This window comes from Dama dama, chromosome 6, assembly GCF_033118175.1.
Source record: "Dama dama isolate Ldn47 chromosome 6, ASM3311817v1, whole genome shotgun sequence".
NCBI lineage: Eukaryota > Metazoa > Chordata > Mammalia > Artiodactyla > Cervidae > Dama > Dama dama.
Window position 1 is genome coordinate 21,701,706 of NC_083686.1, and position 24,119 is coordinate 21,725,824.

Sequence of the window (24,119 nt, forward strand, 5' to 3'; positions counted from 1 at the left end):
CACCTTAGTTTCTGGAGAAACTCTCCCAAGGGTCTCTTAATGACTAATGACAGAAAGCCAAAGGGTTCTAGAGTACAAGATACCCTTCCATGCAAGCATCTCTAGTAAGAACCAAAAGTGGTCTTTTCACCCATTGTTCCTGATCCAGGTCTGAAAATCATTTGTCTTTGGCCACTTGTGAAGATGCTCCTTATCCTGCTGCTGAAAAGAATGTTGACATCCCAGACACTGGTTAGCTTCATGGCAGGCATCTTAAATTATTTGTGCTTTGATTAAGAAGTGCAACCCTTTCCAGATAAAGATTTCCCAAGTAATAATCACCTTGTCTTCTCACTTTCAGGCTCAAAATTGGCTTAGAGTAAATAATACAAGTGGGACAGGGTTTATCATTCCTCTGTTTTGTAGCCTCTTCTTTTCAGGGGCTTAATGAAACTATATGGTATCTACTCAAAGTGTAATCCCATGAACAGAGGAACCATAGGGTTGCAAAGAGTCAGGCAATACTAAGCATCTGAGCATGCACTCAAAAGTGTAGCCTTTAGCTACAAAAAACATTTTAAAACACTTTCCCAATAATTGCTTTGAGGAAAATAGTCATTTATTGTCAAAGCATCCAACATACCCGGATAATCTATAAAGTTTAATAAATCTTTCCAGGGATAAAAGAAACACATAACTATTCAGACTCCATTTCACTGGCACAAAATTACACTTTGTATTAAAAGGAAATACATATTTACATAATGATGACATTCTTCATTGAAGTCCATAATCATTTCATGATACATGCACTTCCCCCTGGAAACTTAAACTGAACGATTACCTCCTTTTTATTTGTTTTGCTTATTTTTGTAAGAACACAAACTGTAATCAAGAAATGCAGGAAGCATCTCACCCTCCTCCTTTACTTTATATCTAAAATAAATTTTGCCCTTACATATAATTATTACATCTAAACCGTAAGTGCTTAATAATTTAAGTAGAAATGTATGACAAATGCATCAATATGTTGCAATATATGACATTTTTAAAAATGTACCTTTGTTTTTGGGAAAGTGAAAATGCGTGCATTCAAAAGAAAACCCTTCAAACAACCCACCCGATCAAAAATCCACCATCCTGTCTCGTGTGTGTGTGTGTGTGTGTGTGTGTGTGTGTGTGTGTGCGCGTGCGTGTGGTGTAGGCCACAGGTAAACATCTGGATGTAAAGGTTGGGGGAGACCGTGTGTGTGTGCCTATGTGTGTGCGAGTGTCTCTGGGTGTGATGTTTCCGGTCACAAGGAGGTGGTGGATGTCCTCACGTGTTTGTTCCTGCAGGTGGTTCGACTGTGCGTGCGCGCGCGCGGAAGGCGGGGGGTCCTTTCTGTGTCAATTATGCGAGGTCATGTGCCTGGAGAGGTGGTGGCGCTCCCTGAAGGACTCGTTGCAAATGGGGCACTTGAGTTTCTCCTCCCGCCTCCGCTTCACCAAGGGCTCCATGGCGTACTCCTTTTTGTGATGCGACCTCATGTGGTACACTAGGTCGGAGGTCATGCGGAAGGAGGCATTGCACTTTGCGCACCAGTTCTGCGCGGGCAGACACAGCGAGGTGAACGAGGGCGGCAGCAGCGTGAGCGCCGACGGCAGCTGCAACTGCAGGGGCCCCGCGGCCGCCGCTGCTGCGGCCGCCGCGGCGGCGGAGCTCTTGGGCCAGAAGGCGGTGGCATAGAGGAACGGGCTCTGCTTGGGCAGCCCGCCCGCGCCGCCGCCGTTCGGCAGGGCCCCACAACCTCCGTTCAGCTCCGCCGCTCCCTGGAGCTTCACGGCCAGCGGGTCGGAGGCGGCGGGGTACAGTCTGGTGGGGCCCACCCCGTCGCCGGGGTGGCACGGCTCGAGAGCGCCCAGCTTCTGGCCCAGCACCAGCGGGGACAGCTGCGAGAAGGAGCGCGCCGGCTGCGAGAAGGCGCTCTTGCGCTCGTCCGCCGCTGCGCCCTGGCCGCCGCCCGCCCCCCCCGCACCGCCCCCAGCGCCCGCACCGCCCCCCGCGCCGCCACCGCCCGCGCCGCCCAGCTGCGGCACCGAGGTGAAGGCGCTGCCCCGCGCCGGGCTGCCGCCCTCCAGCCGGCCGGGCAGCGCGCCCCCGGGCCGCGGGGCCAGCAGCTTCTCGGTGCCGGCCGGGGACGCGGCCACGGGCGTGGAGGAGGAGCCGCCACCGCCGCCCGCGTCCTGCTCCTCGGCGACCGCGCCCCCGCCGTCGGCGGCCGCCTCCTCCGGCCCCCCGGCCGCCCGGGCCGCCTTCTTCACCTCCACGAAGGCGCTGCGCTTCGCCTCTCCCGTCTCGGGGCTGGGCGGCGCGAAGAGGCGGCCGTTCTCCTCCAGGCTGAAGTAGCTGCCCGAGTTGCGGTACTGCTGCGGCGTGCACACCAGGTCCTCCTTGGAGGCGGGCAGGGCCCGCTCGGCGAAGCGGCCCCGGCCCCCCACCAGCCCCGCACCGCCGCCCTCGGCCGCCTCCTCCGGGAACTTCCTCTTCCCTTTGCCCACGCCTGCGGCGTTGCCGTCGGGACTCAGCTCCGCCTCCTGGTGGCTGCTGCCGCCGCCGAGGCTCCGCACCGGGGAGCAGCTGCTGGCGCCCCCGGAGTTCTCTAGCTCCCGCGCCAGGTTGTGAAAGTCCGTGGACGGCTTCGCGCCGCTGCCGCCGCCAGCCGCCGGCGGGTTACCGCTCTCGGGGGAGGGCGCTGGGTAGTGGTGGACCGGGCCGGCTTTGCAGAACTTGGGGCCGGGACCCAAGGGTGCCTCCTGCGACTGCTGCTGGTCCTTGCCACCGCCGCCGCCCCCGTGATCCTTGGTGCCCACGCCGCCGCCTTGCTCCTCTCGGGGGCTCAGGTCAGCGCCGTGAAGTCTCTTGGGGCAGCGGAAGCGCAGATGCGCTACATAGGGGAACTCAAACTGGAAACGTTGGCTGCACTCCAGGCATGTGTAAGGGGACGACCCTGCTTAGTGAGCAAACAACACACACACACACACACACACACACACACACACACACACACACACACACGATTACTCAGCATCGTCTCTAGGCCAGATTGCCATCACCCCCTCCACAAATCCACTTTCACCTCTCAGGGTCTGAGTGCCTGAAAACAAGAACCTCGGACAAGACCCGGTCTAACTTTCCCTCCAGATTTGAGGGGAGTGTAGGAATTAAGCCAAGCAGGTCCCGATTCATCCTCACCTAGCTACCCCAGCTTCGCCCCAGACTATACCTCAGAAGCTCTCTACAAGGTACCCCAAGAGAAGGAAGGCGCGCCCAGGCGCCAGAGTGACCCCGCCGGCCCCCACCCTCCGCCCCTCCGCTAGCTAAGGGCCGGGACACAGGTCTTGAGCCAACCTACCATTCATTTTGCTGTGGGATCTAGAGGGGCAGAGCAAGAGTAACTCGGTCAGTTCTTTCCCGTACCAAACTAGTAACTCCTCATCTTTGGCAATCCTGCGGAGAGAGCGGTAAAACAGCTGTCCGTTTTTTATATAGGCTTCAAGGTTCTGCTCTTCTTTATCTCTGGCTGATTGGACCAGACGCAGCCACATGAGACCTTCCGAGGAACCATTCGCCGCTGAGGTGTCTACCTACAGTTTAGAGAAGAGAAAGAATGCAAGAAGGAAGGGGATGAGGGAGGGAGACTCTTGTAAGGGAATGAAGCCAAAGGAGCCAGGGCCTTTCCCGCTGTTACTATTTCTCTAAGAATTATTATCTGAAATGAAGTTTCCAAAAACTTGACCCAAGTTAACACCCATCCTCATGTTTGCAGCCAGCAGGCAAGATAACATACCTGGCAAGCTGCATTAATTATACAGATTATTTAAGTCGCAGGCTTGTGTGTGAGTGTTTTAGCCAAAGGGGCAGTGGGGTCTTAGTTGCCAGACCAGGGATCAAACCTGTGCCCCTGTTTTGGAAGGGCGGAGCCTTAACCACTGGACCACCGGGAGAGTCCTGTCTTTTTACATATTGGATGAATACCAAATTAGCAATTTTTTTTTTTACAATTCAAATTAGTGCTAAGCCCTTTGAGAACTGATTTCTAAATTATCCCACATTGCAAAAGTATGTGGAATTTTGTCTGTTTTAGAAGTGAAAAGCAAACTTAGATTTTAAAAATTATTTTGTGACTTTTGCTCATCTTCTTTATTTTGACTTAAACAACTAATGGTTCTTTGTAAAGAAAGAATAGGAAGTGACAGGACTTTTCACACTCAAACATATGGCTGGAATGATGTTTTATTGTCAAAACACCAACACTTTTATTTAAACACAAACTCTAGACACTAGCTAGCTTAACCAGAAAGAGTAATATTCCAGGGAACAGGAGGCCTCTGGGATTGGAAGGCGAATGCACCTAATATTTACAAAAAAGTACTTATAGGAAGTATTTAGCCTACAAATAGCCTCAATCCTAGTGAAATTTCCCACAGAGTTAAGGAAGTGGTGTTCATCTCCAGGAAAGCCCAGAATCCAGGCATTGATTTAGACATATCTGGCATTCAAAATCTAATTTTGTCACTTATTTACCAAAATCAGTTGACAATACTCTGGAGTTTAATTTTCCTTTTCTAATTTCTGGTGTGTAAAATAGAACTGCATGTATCACTGCATTTTCTACATGTAGAACCTGTCTTAGCTTGTTATTAGAATGATTCTGAGTCTGTTTTTAAGAGGATTTTACCCTCACATCCCACAGAACATCAACCAAGACTTACCCGGAAGATGTAAGGGACCGTTCTCTTGTCTGTGGACTTGAGAGCTATGAAAGCTATGCTGTCGTACAAGGAAGTGTGGCTCAGGATGCAGGGACCGAATATAGCATTCTCGGGGATGTCGCAGGTGGTGTAAACGCTGGTAAAAATATCTGTCAGACACTGCTGGACAGCCTTGGCATCTCCCTCCCAGATGCCCCGCTGGATGCCCGAATCCTCCATCACCACTGGAGACAGATACATAGGACAATTGAAGCGAATTTACCTTCCTCCTTTTGCCTCTCTGAATCCAGGCAGAACGTTCTAACTACTAGACAGATTTTTCTTGAATTTGCTTGGTTCTTGCATCGATCTTATTTCAGAAATAAAGCCGATGGCAGATTAAATCTGGCATATGACAAAGATGCCAAAGAAGAGTACTTTCTTTTCCTTTAAAAATGTAAAGAGAATTGTGATGGGGGAGCTCAGAGTGGACTGACTGCTAGAAAGAAAGACAAACAGCGCTAGGAAAGAGGAGATGTTTTCTGACTTACCTTGGGGGAGGATGAGACAGGATGGGGGGGGGAGGGGGAGAGAAGTGGAGAACAAAAGGATTTTTTTTGCTAGCTTGTAGACTTTCTAGACTGAAAGAAACTTCTAACCTTTGGGGAAAAGCTCCTCTCTTTTACTCTTGTGTATTGAGTTGGGTGTCCGGGAGCTGGTTTTATCTTATTTTATTTTTCTTCCAAAGAGGGGAGCAGCACTAGTGAGCAGGCAGAGACGGCGGAGCATGGCAAATGGATTTCAAGTGGGGTGTCAGGGCCACTGATTCCGTGTCAGCTAACCTTTCTCTGCAGCCGACAAGAGGGGACGTGTGTCTGCTCATTACCATAATCCAACACTGTCCCTCCGAGGCTTTAATTAAAAGCAGCAAGCAGAGGTAATTATTTTCTTCTCGACATGCTTATTTATGGATGAGGGTGAATCCCAGTTACCTTGTTATACAAGGGGGTGGGTAGAGTCGCATGTGCCTTGTGAAGTGAGCAGGTATAGAGCAGGACTGAAGTGTGTCCCCTGTCTGAAATACTGCGTGTGTAATGACTGGTGAATGTTCGCTCCCCCAGATCGGACCTTGTCTGGGCAAGAGGGGGCAGCCCCGCTTGAGTAGACCTCAGTAGGCTCTCCAGCTGTTTAATCTGCAGCAATTCAGAAAGTAATGCCCCGGCGGTGGGCTCTCTTATTAAGCTGTCATAAAGACACATTTTCCTTCCTTTGCCACTGGACAACCCGCCCCCCCCCCCCACTACAAGACTTATCATCAAAAAACAAGCAAAACATATTGAAATTTTAAGGCAGCTTTGAACTAACTGCATTGTTCACTTTTGCTGACTGATCTAGAAGATTCCTCCAAGTTGATTTTTCCCCAATGACATTGCCATAGGCAGATATTTAAGTATATTTTGTACAGTTTAAGTAGCAGGAAAGGGAAACCCAATTCTTTTCCTAAGAATCTGTTCTTTCTGGAACAATATTGGTAATGTCCATTTTTATCTTAATGTCTATTAATCAATTAATCTTGCAAATGTCATTAGAAGGTAGTGCTTTCCGCCCCCCCCCCCCCCTTTTATGGCTAACAGAGCAGGAAACTTCGGTCAGCCTCTTTTCCATTCATTCTGCTATCTCCTCCAAATATCAAGTATGGGCTGTATCTGTCAGACAGGAATCAGAGAAAATATCCATAAAGTAGAAACTCCCTTTATTATTCTACAGCATTTACCTCTGGGCATTTTACCCCACCCAAGGTAGCCTTTCTGATCTCCAACTGCACATTTAAATTCATTTTAAAAAAATCTCTCAGCATCTCTCAGAACCTCCTTTTCAACGGAATTCTATTCTCTCCTTTTCAATTTCCTCAATTCAGCGTTTTATGCCCCAATTTTTCTCTTCCTTTTAGAAGTCTCCTTCACACAAACGGCTCATTGTGCCGAGAGGTCGCCCCGTCACTTCGGGCAACAGCAGGGACGCAGTCATTAAAATGCAGTCCTACCTAACAATACGGTGAAAAGCTCCTCGCTACGCCGCGCTAATAGGGGTTCGCGTCGCCGCGGCGGCCGCCACGAGCCTCGCGCCGCTCACAATAAGCGCTGGGCGAGAGCCTGGGCTCTGCCGCCCGCGCGCGGTCGCCTTCGCCGCCCAACCTTTCACAGCTCTGCATCCTCCGCTAGGCCCGGGTTCCCAGCCGCCCAGAGCATCCTCCCAGAGCCGGCCCGGCTCGCCGAAAGCCGTCGCTGCCGCCGGCCGCTCGCCCTCCCCCGTAGGCAGGCATTGTCTGGCGGCCGCGCGCCCCAGTCGCTGGCTTCTTCTTGGGCAAAGTGCTCTCCACCCGCCCCTCCCTTTGTATAACCCCGTTGGCAGCAGCGCGCCCCTCCACAATTATTTCCTCCCCCTCTCCTGGATAATGAGAAGACGGAGGACAGAATTCTCCACTCTCCCCACCAAACCTGTAGTCCTCCCCCCGCCCACCCCACCCCCATCGAGGCAAAGAGACTTACCAGGAATAAGGTCAGGATCAAATCGCCCCAATGAGGCCACCTGGAACCGGGAGGTGCAGACGAGTGTTTCTTTTGCCTATTATATCAGTGTATTTCCATGTCGAGAGGTGTTGGTGTTGCTGTCAAGTAGGGTCTGCCTAAAGGGAGGAGAGATGGAGAGACGCGGAGAGAGGAACCAGGGAGAGCAGGGAGAGGAGAGAGAAGAGAGAGTTGTACAGATGGGCCCGATGCAGTGACTGACTGGCACGCAGACACACACTTTTTGTTTGCTGCACATAATCTGCCCAATGACGCGTGACAGCCCACGTCCCCTCCCTTTAACTCTTTGCTGGGCTGGGCGCTCCCTCCGGCGGCGCCGCCTGCCTGGAAGCGGTCTCGTCGGCCTGCCCGCGCCCCGCGCAGCCCCTGAGCGCTTTCTCCATGTGGCAACGCCTCTCGGAGCTCGGCCCGGCTCAACACCTCCGAAAGCCTGGGCCCTCTGGGACTGGTTGGGGGCGGGGATCAGCTTTGCGGTCGGAAAGGGAAGTACCAAAAAGACCTGGAGAGGGCCTTTCCCCGTTTCTCTTGGCACCTGGAGAACCCCTGGCAGACGGCTGTCCACTCAGCGCGCGCAAGGACCCCGCGCGCATTTCCCCCGAGTCTGAGTTCTCTGGAGGGGAAAGGGGGGTTGTGGATTAGCCCCTCCAGCCGCAGCTGACACGCGCGGCTAGTTGCCTGCGGGGGTGACAAACGCTCGCCAGCGCTCTCCAGGAGCGCTCACACTACCAAACCCTTAGGAGCAAGACTCAAAAAGGATGCGCTTTGGTGAGAACTTGGCTCGGTCCTTCCTCGAACAAGGAGATGGGTAAGGGGGATGGAGTAGAGACGCCGCCAGATCTCCGAAGGGGATTTACAGGGGTCTTTTGGTCCCAGTACACAAGTACCGGGCGGGAGAAGGGGTGAGGAGGAGACGGGTGGGAAAGAAAACCCAGACTGTGGGACGCAATCTCTTCCTGCGCTTCCGCCCTCAGCCTGGCGCGTTCCGCCTAGTCTCCAAGCGGGTCCCCAGCCCGGGGAGGCCGGTATTCTAAGACCCCCTAGGGTGGGGAAGGTGAGTTAAAAGTAAAAATTATTACCGAGATGGGCTCCGGAGAGCTTTTCAAGTCCAGCAGGTGGTGGAAGAGTGGATGGAGAGGCCGAGGCCGTCTCGGGAGCCTCGTTTGTGCGCTAAGCCACTTAGAGGCGCTGGCTTGCCCCTTTAGTGCAGCAGCTGATGCTAATAACTGGAGGTCTTGAACGGCCTGAAAGTTGACTCCTTCTGCAGGATTCCGCCACACATTTTCGCTGGGCGATCTCGGGGTTCTTTTTCGACATTCAACTCTCTCTGCTCCTAAGGGAAGAAAGACCTTTTGAGTGGTATAGACAGTCCTACTCCTTCAGCCCCAGCCACACCACCACTACATTGAAGAGGGCAATCCATTAGCTTTAGGATAAATCGGACGAGTAGCCGATTAAAGTGGCCAGGACTTGAGGAGACAGCCTAGTTTGTATCCTGTGTTCAAACAAGGCAAGTAGATTGGGGGTTGGCCAAGAGCAGCTTAAAAGGAAAAGGTGTATGCTTTGATGCTCTGAGACCTCCCTCCCGAACCCAGTGAAGCAGTCAGGCACGGAGCATCTTTACCCCGGCTCCCAAAGTACTAGGAGGCCTGGAAAGAATTCTGCAGAGGAGAAATTAAAAAACAGTGCGAGGAATTTCCCACTGGGTTTTCCTGTCACCCCCGCTCCTCCCCTCTCTTTTCATCCAGCCCTGGCCAGCCGCAGCACTCCCCCCTCTCCCCCTCCCCGCCCCCCACACATAAATTCGGAATCCTTCTGATCAGACAGGGCCCATTGCCTAAGCTGGGACTTGGAGAAAGAAAGGTTGCAAAATCTTCATATACTAGGAAGTAAAGGGAGAATTCGCCCTTAATTTTCAGGTTAGTTATCAACTTTTTAAAGAAATCTCAAACTGCAGTTGCCTTCCATCTGAACATATCTTTTCCCTTATACTGTCCACACTTTAAAATAGTTTGGCTAAGGGCAACTCATGTAATGACCAAGGCTTAATGCTGAGAGTTTTCATATGTGTCTATATAAAAATCTGCAAAGTTATTTAGTCATCATTTGGCTTATAACTGGATGCTCCATTCATTACTCCCCTCATCTCATTCACACACACACACACACACACACACACAAAAGCATCCCTCATCACTTGTTTAAAGAAAGGGTGATGGGATTAGAAATGTCAAAAGAATTATCTCAAACATCTGAAAAATAACTTGCAGTGTTGAAGAATTCACTTCAGTGAATTCAGAGAAAGAAGAAGGTGTAAACAACAGCAAATCAAGATAAAGAAGTAGCCATTAGAGGGTTGTGGTCCCTAAGAAACTACAGCAAAAATGTGTGTGTTGGGGGGGAGGTGGCAAGGGATGGGGAATGGGAGTGGGGGAGTGCAGTGTTTTCAAACTTAATTCCTAAACTGTAGAACAAAACACTCCTCAGGGCCTTCTTTTACTGTTTTGTTTGTTTTTTAAGAGAATAGGAAGTTTGCTTTTCCCAGGAAAAGTCATCCATCCATGCAAACCACTTTTTAAAAATCTTCTTACATATTGTGAGGATAAAAGGATCTACCCCAGAATATAAGCATTCTGGAAAACCTTAGAATCTAAATGGCAGAAGGCATTTTTCTTTTCCCTGGCCTTTCCTTTCTTAAATATAAAGGGCACTTGGACTATGTCTTCTTTGAGGTACTGAAACCTAGACTCTAATCTGTATAAAATAATAAATGTTTTTGGCATGAAATTGGGGGTGAGGGAGCTTGGCTTTCCAAATGTCAAGCTAGAAAATAGCTAAGATTCTATACATCAAAGAGGAGAGAGATGTATTGAGAATCAGCCATCTGATTCTCTCAGTTTCACTTATCTTGCCCCATAATTAGATTTCTCCTACTAATTTTAGATAAAAGTCTCCAAATAAAAAAAAATTCCTACATTTTATGAATCCAACCAACTCTTTGTCTTATGCAAATATAGGTAAGAGTAAGTTTGAAATTCCTACTTTCAGGGTTTTCTAGTATTTTAAGAAAAACATATTTTGCTAGGTAGTATAAGTGACCTAAGTGAAAACTGTTAATTGGAGGTAAAGAAAACCTACAACTTACTTTAATTTCTCTAGAAATCTATGGGCTAAAATGGGGCATAAACCACTTTGAAATCATCCTGAATTATTACTTACTGGAATTCACTGATACTAAATGAAGGGTTGAGGCATTTATTCAGCCTCAAACAGTACTATAAAAATATATCTCGATCAATACTTTTTATCTAATTCACATGGAACATGGGTTTATGCATATATTTAGAGCTCTCTTCCTTGGGATTTTATTTCCAATTAAATGATTAGAGGGATGACAATGAAGAGTGAGGGTATTTTTGCTTTGCCCCACTTTAACAAGGCTTCTTGGAATTATGGCAGAAAATACATGTGTAGACAACTGCAGCATTGTTTTGGAAGAGAAGGCTGGAGAGAGGTTGATGAATGATTCCTGAGGTGGTGTCTTTTATGACCTAAGTGAGAGGGTGGAGAAAGGGTATGAAAGGAAATCTGATACTTTAGAGTGTTACAATGGAAATGTCCTTTTTCCTCCCAGGGTAGAGAAAGAGGGCCTCAAGTATCTCAACTTGTATGATAGGAGGCAGGTAAAGTCTCCAAGAATAACTCACTCAGAAGGATTATTGCTTTATAAGAATGAAACACATTATTTTTCTTTCTCTCTCCCTTTCCAGGTCCTGGCTCATCCCCCTCCAATCATATCTCCAAAGCACTATACCAGTAAAGACTTAGTTTGAAATATATATGTATATAATATTGTATATTTTCACACTGGAAGACAAGATGATGCCAAAGAAGCAGATAGATGGTGGAGACATTTTCCTAAGCTTATTAGCTTCCTACAGGGAGGTATCTGGAAGGAGCTATGGGGAGACTGGGGGAGACAGATTATGGAACTTCATGGAGGGGTACTGCACTGCCCTAGCCTTACCAAGGAGGATAAAGAACTTTCTAAGGGATAAGTCAGAGGCAAGAAGAGGCAATTGGCTGAACTGGATAAAGGTTTACAGGAATGGGGAGGGGGCACTTTGCTTTATATAAATATTCATGGCAAAATCAGTCTGGATCTGTTCCTCACCAAGGGTTATAGCAGATTCAATAGGTTATAAATGAATTAATGTTTCCTAGGCTCATTCTAGGACAGCCAGAGACTCAAAGGATGGATAATTTTGTAGCCTGTGAGGAGGGACTCCAGGCTTCCAACTGCAGGGATCATTACTCCTCACTTACATTTTTCTCTCTTAGGCTCTTCCTCTTTCTCAATAGATGGTAACTGTTCTTAATCCTGTTGCTACAACTGCAATCATCATTATAGCTATAAAACCTTCTCTCTGAGGGATCTCAAGTTCCACTTGCCCTTCCTTCTGTTGGAGTTCAGCTTTGAGCTGGATAGCCTTTGTGCAATTCAATTTCTCTCCTGGATCTAAGTTGTAGTCAGCTGGTTTAAAGGACTTCTGAAAATGACTTCCAGCAGAGCAAGGAAACTGTGGTGATACTGAAGGCATCTATAGTGGTTACTATAGATCTGAAATGAATGCCTCATGCTCACCTGTGTGAATGTAACCTGTGAACCAGATCTACAATCCAGTATCCTGGCCCCCTGCATTCTCCCAGATTTTATACTCCTCCAAGGTGAATATCTAGAGATCTGGCAAGGAATATTCTATCTAATCCTCAGGTTACAAAGTCCTCCCCAGAATCATACATACAGTCCTTGAATATATCTTAGTAGGTGGAGTAGGGTTGTTGCTTACTGGCCAAGTAGTGTCAGACTCTTTTGTGACTCCATGGACTGTAGCCACTCACCAGATTCCTCTGTCCATGGGATTTTCCAGGCAAGAATACTGGAGTGGGTGGCCATTTCCTTCTTCAAGGTGGAGTAGGGTAGGAGGAAGGAAATGTAGACAGGGACATAGTCAGCCCCTCCTTATCCTCTGGGTCAGGGTTTCCAGATAGATAAGGGACCAAGGGGTGTTCAGCAGTCTCAGATTGGCGGCAGCATCAGATTTTGAGAAGACTGACTCTAGGCCTTAGGAATGCCACCAAGTTGAGAAGCTCTACATCACATTTCTTTACACAGCCAAGACAAGGGAATTATCCCAATACTCAGCACCTGACGTCTACCTCTTTTCCCCTTTATTTTAGGCTTTCCAGGTGGTGCAGTTGGTAAAGAATCCACTTTACCCCAGGTTTGACCCCAGGCTAAAAGAGAGATGCTTACTGAAAAAGTGGATTCATACTAAGCAGATTTGACTCCCTGGCACCTGATCACAGCTAACCTTTGAAGAGCATATAGCATTCCTCTCCTGGGAAAGGGGTCTTGTCAGAATGCATGCACACTCAGGACTTTCTAGCTAGGAATCTGTCCATGGCATACTTTCCTGAAGCCCGAGGAGACATCTGATTTTCTCTAACAAAAAGGGAGGCAAGAGAGAAAAAGAATGAAAAGGATAGGAGCAATAGATACCCATCACTCACCACAACAGTGACGACTCACATTACTTTGTTAGAGCCTTAGAAATAGTTTAATTTTTTCACAAACTATGTCCTCATACACAAACTGCTTCCCTGGTCATCTTGCAAACTGGATTGTTTGAGTGAAAATTATCTTTCATGATTTCAATTCAAATGAGTTGCATGTATTTCATAATTTAATCTGGGGGTATTAATCTAGCAGCACAGGGGGAATGTCTCTGAAAATAGTATAAGGAAGGCCTAGAGCTTTTTCATCAGCACTAAAAAATGATCAGTGTAGGTCAAGAACAATAGTACTATCATCACTACTATAAGCAATATTGTATACACATTACAAAGTGGCAAAAATGATAGGCAGGGGGACTGAAACTTGTATTTGTTCTCTTGTACTAATACTTTCTTACTGAAAAGCCAACTTCCACATTGATTTGCTAGTCTTCTGGTGATGTCATATAAAGGTAACCAAGATATAATTCATAATGTCCTCTAAAGTTTTAAAGAAAACCCATACTTTAAAAATAAATAATATCCAGAATTGTGGGAAAAAATTCACAAATTCTTAAGAAGAATAAATACACTAATTTAAAGACCTGAATGTTGAGTTTCCTGAAGGCCTAGAATCCAATTATGTCTGAACAATTTTATACCTGATCAGACATGGTCATGTATGTGTGTGGGGGGGGTGGGGGGGAAAGAAGGAGAGGTTTTTCTTGGCTGCATGTCTACAAACTAGTCACTTCTTGTTACATGTTTTCATGTAAGATGCTTTTGAGAATATATGTGACATCATATAGGAAAGCAATTGCTCCCAGAGAAGCAAAACAATAGAGTTCTGAAGAATATGTTTTATATATATATCACTCTAGTAACAAGTATCTAGTGTATGTGATCAGGTGCCTCACAGTGTTATCTACATCCTAGAGTCAGTTTACCTGAGGCACTAGGAAGTTAACTTTTCCAAGGAGCTTCTGAACTTGTGAAAATGTCCTGGGGAAAGTCAATGCTCTGAGAGTGCAGCCGGTTCCATTTCTTATCTGGGAGACTGAATGAGTTTTTCTATCCCTAAAGCCACTCACAGCTGAGTTAGGCCCAACATTTGGGCCTCGAGGCAAGGCAGGGAAATGTTTGCTAGCCTAAGACAATTCTTGATATCTGGATTCTCCTCAGCAGCCTGCAGGTCTCAGTAAAGGGCCACAGAGCTAAGAGTGCAGAGAAAGCCAAATAACAGAGATGAACTTGGGTGGGCTAAGGAGGCTTCCTCACGATGGACCCAAAGAGCATTACCCAGACAGTACCACAGAGGGCAGACAACACTCCCATTACATTTGGAGTGACACTGGGCAGAACCAGACAAGCTTTCGGTGCAGGGTTACTCTTTCAGAAGCAGTGCTAGCAAGCCGGCCTCATTGAGCAGAAAGACGCCACGCAGCGCTCCCAGTGCGGGGACAGACATGCCCTGGCCTAAGGTGGGGGGAAGTGCAGTTAAGCCCCCTCCCCTCCAAGTTTTCCGTGTTCTCCAGTCTCCTACCGCCTGCCTGGAATTAGCGCCAACTCTGGCCTCCTGCTACGCGGCTAGTTTCCCTGTGGAAAGGCTTCTGGAGCGCTGGGCTTTTGGTACCGCAGCTCCCCCTCACCACGCCCCCCTGGTTGGTCCTCACACGGCGCCCCCATCCCCTTTTCCCAGGGCCCGCGGTCTGTGTTCAGATCTTTCACTAGCTGAGCTGCCCGTGACTGCTCCCAGCCTTGGATTTTCTCCTCGGTCGAAATAAGGCTGGCCAGAGCTGCCTCCGGGGTCGCGGCGAGGACTCAGTGAGGAAACGAGGGCGAGCGCGCTCTGGAAAGCCAGTTGCTGAGCAGATGGTAAGGGATTACTTCCAAGAGCCGGAGTTAGTTTCATCTCAGCCTTGGCCGTCCCAGAGAGCTCTCAGTGTCTTCATAAAGGAACGTTCTTCTCAGACGTCTAGAGCACTGACCCGAGAAGGACCACCACCAACTCAGGTTTAGGCCACGACTCCATCAGAGCAACTATCTACCTCTGTTGGAATCCTGGCCCCTGACGAGTGGCAGGTAATTTAACCCGTCCGTGCTTCAGGCCTTCTTCTGTGAATCAAGGGTAATAAAGACAGCTCTTTTTATGAAGTTACTGTGAGGGCTGAGTTGATATTTAGCAAGCGCAGAGAACAATGTCTGCTGCTGCTGCTGCTAGGTCGCTTCAGCCGTGTCCGACTCTGTGCGACCCCATAGACAGCAGCCCACCAGGCTCCCCCGTCCCTGGGATTCTCCAGGCAAGAATACTGGAGTGGGTTGCCATTTCCTCCTCCAATGCATGAAAGTGAAAAGGGAAAGTGAAAGTGAAGTCGCTCAGTCGGGTCCGACTCCCCATGGACTGCAGCCCACCAGGCTCCTCCATCCAAGCGATTTTCCAGGCAAGAGTACTGGAGTGGGGTGCCACTGCCTTCTCCGGAACAATGCCTAACACACATTAAATACCTATTTCAGTGCTGGCTCCTCTTACTGATAGTAACACTGCCTTGGCTTCCCTTTCAGAAAATTTAAGAATTGTACTGTGCCCCCGCTTTCAAAGCCACTCAGTGAAGGCTGAGGATTTCTCGATGTTTCTAACAGGAAGGACGTCCTGTAGGATAAAGTAAGAAGGTATGAGGGCTGTGTCCAGGTGCTTAGGGATCCGCCAGGGCCCAAACACAGACTTCACGGTAGAACGAGCGGTTTTTTGGCCGGGATCCCGGGAGATTGGACTTCTATCCCTCATCCCGGCCGTGAGTCTTTTCTTTAGACCTGGCAGCGGCACACATTGGAAACGCGGGCAAGTCCGGGCAGCGCGACCCCGTAGGGGTGATGAGCCTAGGAAGGCAGGGCTGACCGACTCAAGTGTCCTGGCCAGAATGCCAGAGCCGGGCGGGGCAGGGGAACCTGAAGCCCCGGCCGCCGGCCCCGACCGGGACTCAGGGCCTGGGAGCCGCGCGGCCCTTTCTCTTCCTCAAAGGGCTGAGGCACAACCGCGGGGCTCAGGAGCAGGTGGCCCTGAGACCGGGTGGACATTCCTAGACCGTCCCTACACACGCCTGCGTTCATAGCAGCGGGACCGCACTACCGCCCGGGCCTCAGCCACGTGGTGGCACCCTGGCCCCGCCCCCGACGTCCACACGTGGTCTGCGCGGGGCCTTGTGGGCCGCAGGGCGCCCCCTAGTCCCAGGCCAGGGCTTGGGGCAAAGCCTCCTTGCCTGGATCCCTGCTGCTTTCGGGCCTCTGCAGTGGCAGTGCCTTTACCCCAGGCCTACAGTCTCATGAACCCTCCTGCCTGGGCAGGGACAGGTAACAGAGGTCAGTGTGGGCTCTTCTGAAGGGTCCTGGAACCACTGGACCAAAATTTGGGGTCCTAAACACTTAGATTTGAACCCCGGGTCTGCAGTCTACTAGCTGTGTGTCTTTGAGCCCACACTTAACCTCTCTGAGGTCTGATTTCCTCATCTGGAAAATAGCAGAAACACCATTGGTCTCTTAGAGTCACTATGAATATTGTAAAAGCAAGCTTGGGTGCAGAACCCAGCTGGCCCAGTTGCTTGGGTTAACTTCTCTGTTCTGTTTGCTGTGAAGGAAGGGGATCTGTGAACTAGGGTTGATAATCCTGAACTCAAAGGGTTGTAAGAATTAAAGGTGATAAGCCTGTTGGGGGCATTTAGTCTAGCACATGGTAAGAGCCTAAACAGTTAATTAGTTAAAGCATCTCAGTGTCTGCCACTTTGAAATGCTGGGTAAATACAGTTTTTTTAATCTTAGTTCTCCTAATCTTTTTATCCTCTTCAGAGAGAAACAATGTAAAGGTGCATGTTGCCAGGTTGGGTGGTAGTGCACACAGCCGGGAAGAGGCAGCTTGTGGCAGTAAGTTAGGTGACACTTCTGAAAGCTACATGCCTTTCCTTCTGGCTCTTCCTCTTCAGTTTCTAGGGACAAGGTAAAAGAATAGGAAAGGCAGGGAAAAGGAACTTAGAACATGGAAGATGCTCAACAAATGTGTCTTGAGTAGAGAATGGCATTTCAAATATTGAGACAAAGGGTCTGTCTGGAATGGAATAGGAGACCCAGAATTGGGGTTGGCTTCCATCTCTCTGCACCTGGCTGCCAGTAGGCATGCTAAGAGCATTTCTGTGTGACATTCTGTTTTTGGCTTCTGGGAGGGGAAGATACAGGGGTGAATTATCTTGGGGGTGAATGAGGCCTTTAATGGAGGGATGGGATCTATAAATTCCCCAAAGCTTGAAAATTCAATTTAGAGTCCAGGAGCTTACATCCATAGGCATCCCTTAGTCATCTTTAAGGCTCAGACCCTTTCAGAGGAGGAAAGCACACCTGTATCACCATATGCTTCATCACTTGCCTCATTCTCTCAATACCAGGGTCCTCTGATTTTTCAGATGGGATCACTGATATGCTTTTTTGTTCTCCATAGATAGTAGAGTAATGGAGGATGATGCTGTACCAGGAAGTAACAGTCCATCGGGGGAAACATGGCCCTAAACGGCATTCAAGACCCATACCCTTCTGTTTATTCTTAAGGGCAAAGAATACTGATGCAGGAACAGCAATCTAACGTATTTCATAAACTTCTGGCTCTTCCTCTGCTCTTCTCTAAGACCTTGACTAAAAAGCGTTGGACTAGAAAGAAGAATAAAATGAAATAAAACCATTTCCTCAGTGTTTCACCGCCCCCCCCCCCCCCCCCCCAATTCCAGGGCAAAGGCAACAACTGGTGAGAAGGAGCTGCAACTTAGAAAAGATTTATTTTTCCTGGCCGTAAATCTCATCCCCTTGTTCCTCTGCCCAACGAAGCATGCTAAAGTCCTTTTCCATAAAGTATTCAGTATTAGAGCCACAAAGCTCCCCCAATCAGTAGCCATCTGCTTCTACCATAACTGCTGCTCCCGAAGCAGGGAGAGCAGCCGCAGAGAAAGGGCACCAGTGTTAGGCTGCCGGACAAATGAGGAGACTGAATAGCTTTGGTTTGCCTTGTGTATCTGTATCTATAGAGACAAGAGAAGAAAGGCCGCATTATATTGATACAACAATTGTAAAACAAAACACGGAAGAGGCATCTAAAGGGCAATATCGCATGCATCAGGGGTCTCCAGATAAAAGGGGCACTAACAGATTTATAGAAACCTTTAATTGGTTTTCAATTGAAAGCTAAAGAGGCTGGGGCGAAGCTGTGAAGAGTGGCAAAGTGCCCCCCTTCAGCTGTCTGGGAGGCGTGATCGATTTCACGGAGGGCGAAAAGAAGGATCCGGAACCCGCCCGGCGCCTGGGAGAGGGCAGGGAACAGCTCCGCGTGAGGAGCTTTTCTCTGGGGCTAGGGAGTGACTGATTTGATCTTAATAACAGAATTTCTCAATCGTTCTCTTTTCCTTCCCTTCCTTCTTCCCTTCCTCCCATCCTCTCTCAGACCAGTAGGCAAATGGAGAGGGAAGGAAAGGATGCAAGAGTAAATCTAAGTTTCCATCTTCGGAAGACATAGACCCTAATCTGAAAACACCAAATTCTGCCGCTAGGAAGGAGGCGTTTTTGGAAGAAACAGGAGTCCCGCCCTCACCCTATCCCAGTCTTCTCCTCTCTCCTTCTTTAGACCCAAACAGGAAAAGCTAAGCATCACTGGAGACTGTGCCCTTACTACGGGAGCAGTCTTCGCTCGCGCCCACTGGCAGGTTTCCGAGCGGGTCTCTCCCTTCGGCTGGCACCGCGCGCCTTCGCTTAACCCCTTCCTTTCCGGCCGGCGCCCTCGGCCCCCCGCCCCCCACCGCCTCCGCCGACGGTGCCCACCCACACAGCAGTCCCAGACGTCCGGCCGTCGGCTCCTGAGGCTAATTTATTGGCCCGACCCTCCATTATCTTTTTCGATTTCCTAATTAATCAAAGATAAAAAGCAATGGTGCAAATTACGATTATGAGGGAACTGGAAGACGGTTTTGAATAAAACGGGAGACGGGAAACGTGATTGATTGAACGACAGGAGGGTGGAGAGGGAAATCTCAAGTGTGAGGAACAGGCCTCAGGGGCTGAAACCTTGACCCCCTCCGTCTAGCGAGCTGACCCCCTCTGCCTGCCCTAGCGCCGTCGCCACGGGTCAGCCCCAAGGGAGGTCAGTTGTGTCGGAAGGCTTCGGAGGAAAGAGAACTGGATTTCTTCTCGGGCTCCAACCTCCCCGGGCGTCTGCCGCCTAGCTCACTCGACCTTCCCCACCCCGGCCCACTCCGCAACCGCCCCTACAGGAATTTCAGGGCTCCTGGCCGGCGATCCCACTCGGGCAGGAGCACCTCCGGACTGACATGCACCCCCATTACTGCGATGCTGTGTCGCGTCGCCAGTCTCTCACGGTTTTCCGTCTGTCTTTGGGTATTCCTCTGGCGAAGCGAGGCCAACTCTTCGTGAAATTGCAGGAAAACAAGTCTAGTAGGTCAGAGATTGCATTTGCTCGTGTAAGGGATTAATAGAGCCCCTGTCTGATGCTGCCTTGCAGAATTACGTTCGGGATTAAAAGGCAGACACGGCGCGGGCACCCATTTTGCATTTTCTGGTGGTTGTGATTAATATTTCCGAGGGGATTTGTACTGGGAGCTTACGGGACGCACTCTCGGGGGTCTAATGCCAGACGGCCGCGCGCAGGGCCCGGCAGGGAGCCTGTGGGCACGCGCGCAAGCCCTGGGGGGATTAGAGGGGACGCCAGGCGCCGAGACCTTTTAGCGCCTTCCCCCCTCCACCCTGATCCCAGCACAATTTCTACCGAAGACCGCAGGAAGGACTGCCCGGGGAAGCGGACTTTAAAGTCTTATCGGGATCGCTATACGGGAAAAGGCCCTCGAAGGGTCCTGATTCTAGAGTGGGAGAAAAGGGCTCGGTGCCAGGCCGCTGAACTTCACACATCCGTCCAGTAAAGAGAGTTCCGAAGTCCGTGTTCAGGGGAAGCGCTGCTCCCAAACGCATCACTCCCCTCCCCAAGTGACTCAAAGGACCCAGGTCAGGAAGAGGGTGATCTCAACCCTTTCGAACCCCCATTCTCAGATCTGCTTTCGGGGGGCCCACCAGGATGCACCTGCGGAGGGGAGCTAGCGCCTAGGCACTAAATACATCCCCCTTCCCATCGCCCCAGGAGGCGGACAAACCCGCGGGTGAAGGGACCGGGAAAGGAGAGGAAAGGTGCAGGATGCGCAGGAAGGGAGAAGGAAGAGAACCTGGCAAGCGAGGAGGGGGAAAAAAAGAGAGGCAAATAGGAAGCGACAGAGAAGAGCGGAGAAAAGTGAGGAAGCGGGTGGTCGCAGTTGGTGGGCATTACCGCTCTCCGGCAGAAGGGGGCACCTCTTGGGCCGGGACAGCCTTCGACAGGGCCGGGGCGGGACGTCCGGGCGGAGCCCGCCCTCGGGCAGGGGCTCCGGGGTGCTGGGCGCCCCCTCCTGGCGGCTGCGCGGCGCTCCACTCGGCGGTCCCGCGGGTGCTGGGGTCCCGCGCCGGCTCGGCCCGCGGCGCCGGGGACCCGGAGGTGGTGCGGGGGAGGGAAGTCGGGAGACCGAGGCGGTTGAGGATGCCGGGGCGACGGGCAGCCCCCCCCCCCCCACCTCCCGAGCCCTCCCCAGCGCGCTCCTCACCTGGGGCCTGCAGGGCTCCTTCCCCGCGGGCACGGCTCCGGCGCGCCCCTCGGCGGCCCGGCTCCTACCCCAAGCCGAGCCGGCGGAGGAGCCCGCCCTCCTCGCCGAGCAGTCGCGGTCTCCGCCGCCGCAGCAGCTGGGAGGGAGGGAGCGACCGGCGGCTGCTGCCGGGCGGCGTCTGGGGGCCGCGAGCCGAGCGCGAGGAGCCGCCATCTGGAGCCTCGGCTGCGGGCGGGGGTGCGGGTGCCAGGGAAGGGGGCCGGGCGACTGGGCCCGGGGCGCGCGAGAGGCCGGGGTCCGAGCGGCGTGGGAGCGGAGGCCTGGGGGTGTGATGGGAAATGTGCGGGAGGGGGTCTGGCCCCTGGGGAGGGGGAGCAGAGGCCTGCCCCCTTTCGGGCCCCCCTGAACCCCGGGGCAGTCCCGACCCGGAGGTCTAGCGAAAGATCGAGGCACCCGCGTGGCAGTCCCTCCCCCTGGCGGGGTGGAGAGCTGAGGCGGGGGGGGGCGGTGTGGGTACCAAAACTCTCCTACACGCTCACACACCCGCTGCCCATCAGAAGTGGTTTTCTCATTTCCCTTTCCTCCCACCTTGTCCATCCCACTCCAGGAAACAGTCCCCTCCATACGGCGTGGATTTTTGGACACCTCCACATCACTCCAGAGAACTTTTTCAGCCAGAACGTGGGACAGACACTGACAGGATACCATCCTTTGGGATAAATGCCATCTAGTTTCCGGTGGACGGTGGAAAAGGAAGGGGGTGGTGGTGTGGGGGAGCGCATTCTTGCACTTTTAGCATAGCGTGGAGGGGGGCGGGGGATAGGAATGTCATTTCTCCTCTCTCTCTCTCTCTTTTTTTTTTTTTTTTGTATTTCAGCTTCAATATTTTTATATCTTGAACTTAAAAAAAAAAATCCTCTCTCCTAAGTTTGGATGGGGGCGGGGAGCAAACTCAAGGAAGAGGAAAGGCGACGAACGTGGGAGAGAGCCAACGAACTCCAGCCCTCCAGCTTCCGGACTGTCCCTGAGGGAGATGTCCTCAGCCATAGGTTTTAGCTCAGTGCAGGGGGAACTGATTGGGTGTATGGGTGGTGGCGGGAAGTCCGGAATAAAAAAAGAAAAAAGAAGAAGAAGCCATGCTCATTCCCACCCCAAGGCATTAAAAGACACTCCCTCCCCCAGCTGTCTCGTGTCCGGCAGAATGGCATTATGTAAAAGATCTGGCATGTCACCCAGAGGCACATCTGGTAGGTGTAGATGACATTCATTAGCACAGGGCTTCTGCTCCGCAGCATGCCAAAGCCCTGACAGAGATGCCCGCTGCCAATCATTCATTCGCTGCCAATCCCAGAGCGTGGCCGGGCGGGATGGCTCCCTTCCACCCTGGCACAAGGACTGGAGGGAACAACGTGTTGAGATACGAAGAGATGAAAGCGGGGCTGAGGACGCGAGGCACCCAACAGATGTATCCTGTGTGGAGATAACGGGGCAAAGAGTCATTTAGCAACAAGGCATATGCAGGATCTCAGCGGGGAGGCTTGGGCAGGGGTCTGCCTTCCTAGGATGCACTGAGGGAGCGGCAAGGGAAGCCCTTCAAAATCTCAAAGTTGGAGCTGCTCCTCTAGAAATACACAGAGATCAACCCCCTCCCACATTACCTGTAAGACCACTCTCTCTCCCCTACCCTCTCTCTCTCTCTCTCCCCCCACCCCTGCCCCCACGCCGTCTGTACCTCTGTGTCCCTAACTAGCTCTGAAAAGATGCACTTCTCTGCCCTCTTCAGGGTTTCTGGTCACTGATATAAGGAACACCTTCCTGTTTTTAATGTTCCACCGAAGTCTTTGCCTTGTAATTTGAGGAAGAAGGGAGTCTGTCCGGCTACCTTTATTGTATTTGAAAAAGTAAAGTGTGTTTAGGTACTAACTGTTGCATATATTAACAACTTAAGTGAAAAGGGAAATGTCTTCTTTCAATTTCTAGCCTTTCAAAGGGTATAGAGATGAACAAGGGAAAGCAAGGGAATTTTTAAAACAGCAGGGGATGGATAAATGTAAAATGCAGGATAGAAGTTTCCTCTGAGGTTTTTTTTTCTTCTTAGGCTGGGTTGTGGTTACTTAAGTGGACAGCATATTGTTTTTTGTTTTTTTTTTTAATGTCAGGCACATATTTTATAGATATTCTTTGTGTCCATTCCATATTTAGTAAAACAACAACAAAACTCAGAGGCTTTAGGGCTTGTGGAACTCAGTATTTAAGTTGAGTATAACAGCTTGTTATTGAATATATGTATACATATTATGTATAAAATTATAATACTCTTTTTAGTGCAAATATGTACTATGAAATATTTGGGTCATTCTTCTACTGGCTCATGATCACAAGATGACTGCCGTAATTCCAGGCATCACACCATTAAGAAAGGGAAGGGCAAAGAAAAGTAGTTGTTTCCTTTTATGTTAAGGAAATACTTTTGGTTTTTATTTATTCCCTGGCCACAGATACTTGCAAAGTCTGGGAGAACCAACCTTTAAAATGTAAAAAGTTAGAGATAAGGATATTGAGAATGGTTGTGAGTTGCAACCAAGGGTGTCTGGCAAAAAGCTCAGGGCAGAGAAGACTTAATGCTAGCATGAGGCAAGAGCAGATTATCACATTTTATTGTATTATTTTAAATAAAAAGATTTGTTCTCATTATTGTCATTAAAACTGATCAGTCAGGGATACCATACTTGAATTTAGCAACTTCTTTGTGAGTTTCATAAAATTCTATTTCACAATAAAGGCTCAAGCTTACTCAACATGTTTATAAGACAGAGACATAAACTCTGACTTGTATCTGAATAAAATTAGTTTGGGGAGGAAAAATATAAATAGAGCTAACTTGTTTACAAACCTAAATGAAGCAAGGAAAATGACTCCTGTTAGAAGGACTAGAGTGTTAATCCCAACTCTGTTAACTCACTATATATGTGACTTTGGATATTTTTGTGGTTTAAGTCTATATCCTTATCTGTTGCTACGGCTTCCCTTGTAGCTCAGTTGGTAAAGAATCTACTTGCAATGCAGGAGACCTGGGTTCGATTCCTGGGTGGAGAAGATCCCCTGGAGAAGGAAATGGCAACCCATTATAGTATTCTTGCCTGGAGAATCCCATGGACAGAGGAGCCTGTAATCCATGGGGTCTGAAAGAGTCAGACAGGACTGAGTGACTAAACCACTACCATCATCTTATCTGTAAATTGGTTAATAATGTATTAGCCTTGCAGGGTTATGGTGAGACTTAGAAATAATGATGGGTTTTAAAATGTAGTAATTTAGGGACCCAGTAGGAATCAGAATTCAGCCTAAGTGGATCAAAGGAAGAGATTACTTAAAAAGAGGTGGGCACAGCTGTGGGAACAAATGAGATAATGAAACGCACAGAAACAGCACCACAAGAAGCTCTTAGGAGAGGAATTAGAGTTTCCAGAGCCCAGTAAGGACTGGAACTTTGGAGGAGAGCTCAGGAGCACAAGCTACTGCCAGAGAGGCAATGATATAGCAAGGAGAGAAGGGATGTAACACCCCAGTCCTTCTCATCTCACATCTTCCAATTTCA

At 49.9% G+C, this 24,119-nt stretch overlaps 1 protein-coding gene across 3 annotated transcripts; it reads right to left on the reverse strand.

Annotated features, from left to right (window-relative positions):
- Positions 1–583: 583 nt before the first annotated feature.
- PRDM8 (PR/SET domain 8) lies at positions 584–20,622 on the reverse strand. Of its 3 annotated transcripts, none has more exons than XM_061145721.1 (6): positions 20,522–20,622; positions 8,378–8,631; positions 7,263–7,399; positions 4,735–4,958; positions 3,375–3,606; positions 584–2,969 (listed from the first exon to the last, which is right to left on the reverse strand). In XM_061145721.1, exons 4-6 carry the CDS (start codon positions 4,951–4,953, stop codon positions 1,369–1,371), a joined length of 2,052 nt encoding a protein of 683 aa, XP_061001704.1. In that variant the 5' UTR covers positions 4,954–4,958; positions 7,263–7,399; positions 8,378–8,631; positions 20,522–20,622; the 3' UTR covers positions 584–1,368. The 3 variants fall into 3 exon arrangements, with proteins under 3 accessions (XP_061001704.1, XP_061001705.1, XP_061001703.1); XM_061145722.1 differs by lacking the exon at positions 20,522–20,622 and adding an exon at positions 13,802–14,326; XM_061145720.1 differs by lacking the exons at positions 7,263–7,399; positions 8,378–8,631; positions 20,522–20,622 and having other exon boundaries at positions 4,735–5,185.
- Between the last annotated feature and the right edge of the window lie 3,497 nt (positions 20,623–24,119).

Bases quoted from the DNA above. Each gene is read 5' to 3' on its own strand.
- PRDM8 (XM_061145720.1), bottom strand. From the start codon at position 4,974: ATGTATCTGTCTCCAGTGGTGATGGAGGATTCGGGCATCCAGCGGGGC. The intron at 3,607-4,734 runs GTAAGTCTTGGT...TCTAAACTGTAG, and splicing joins CGGTCCCTTACATCTTCCGG to GTAGACACCTCAGCGGCGAA. The intron at 2,970-3,374 runs GTAGGTTGGCTC...CTCACTAAGCAG, and splicing joins ATCCCACAGCAAAATGAATG to GGTCGTCCCCTTACACATGC.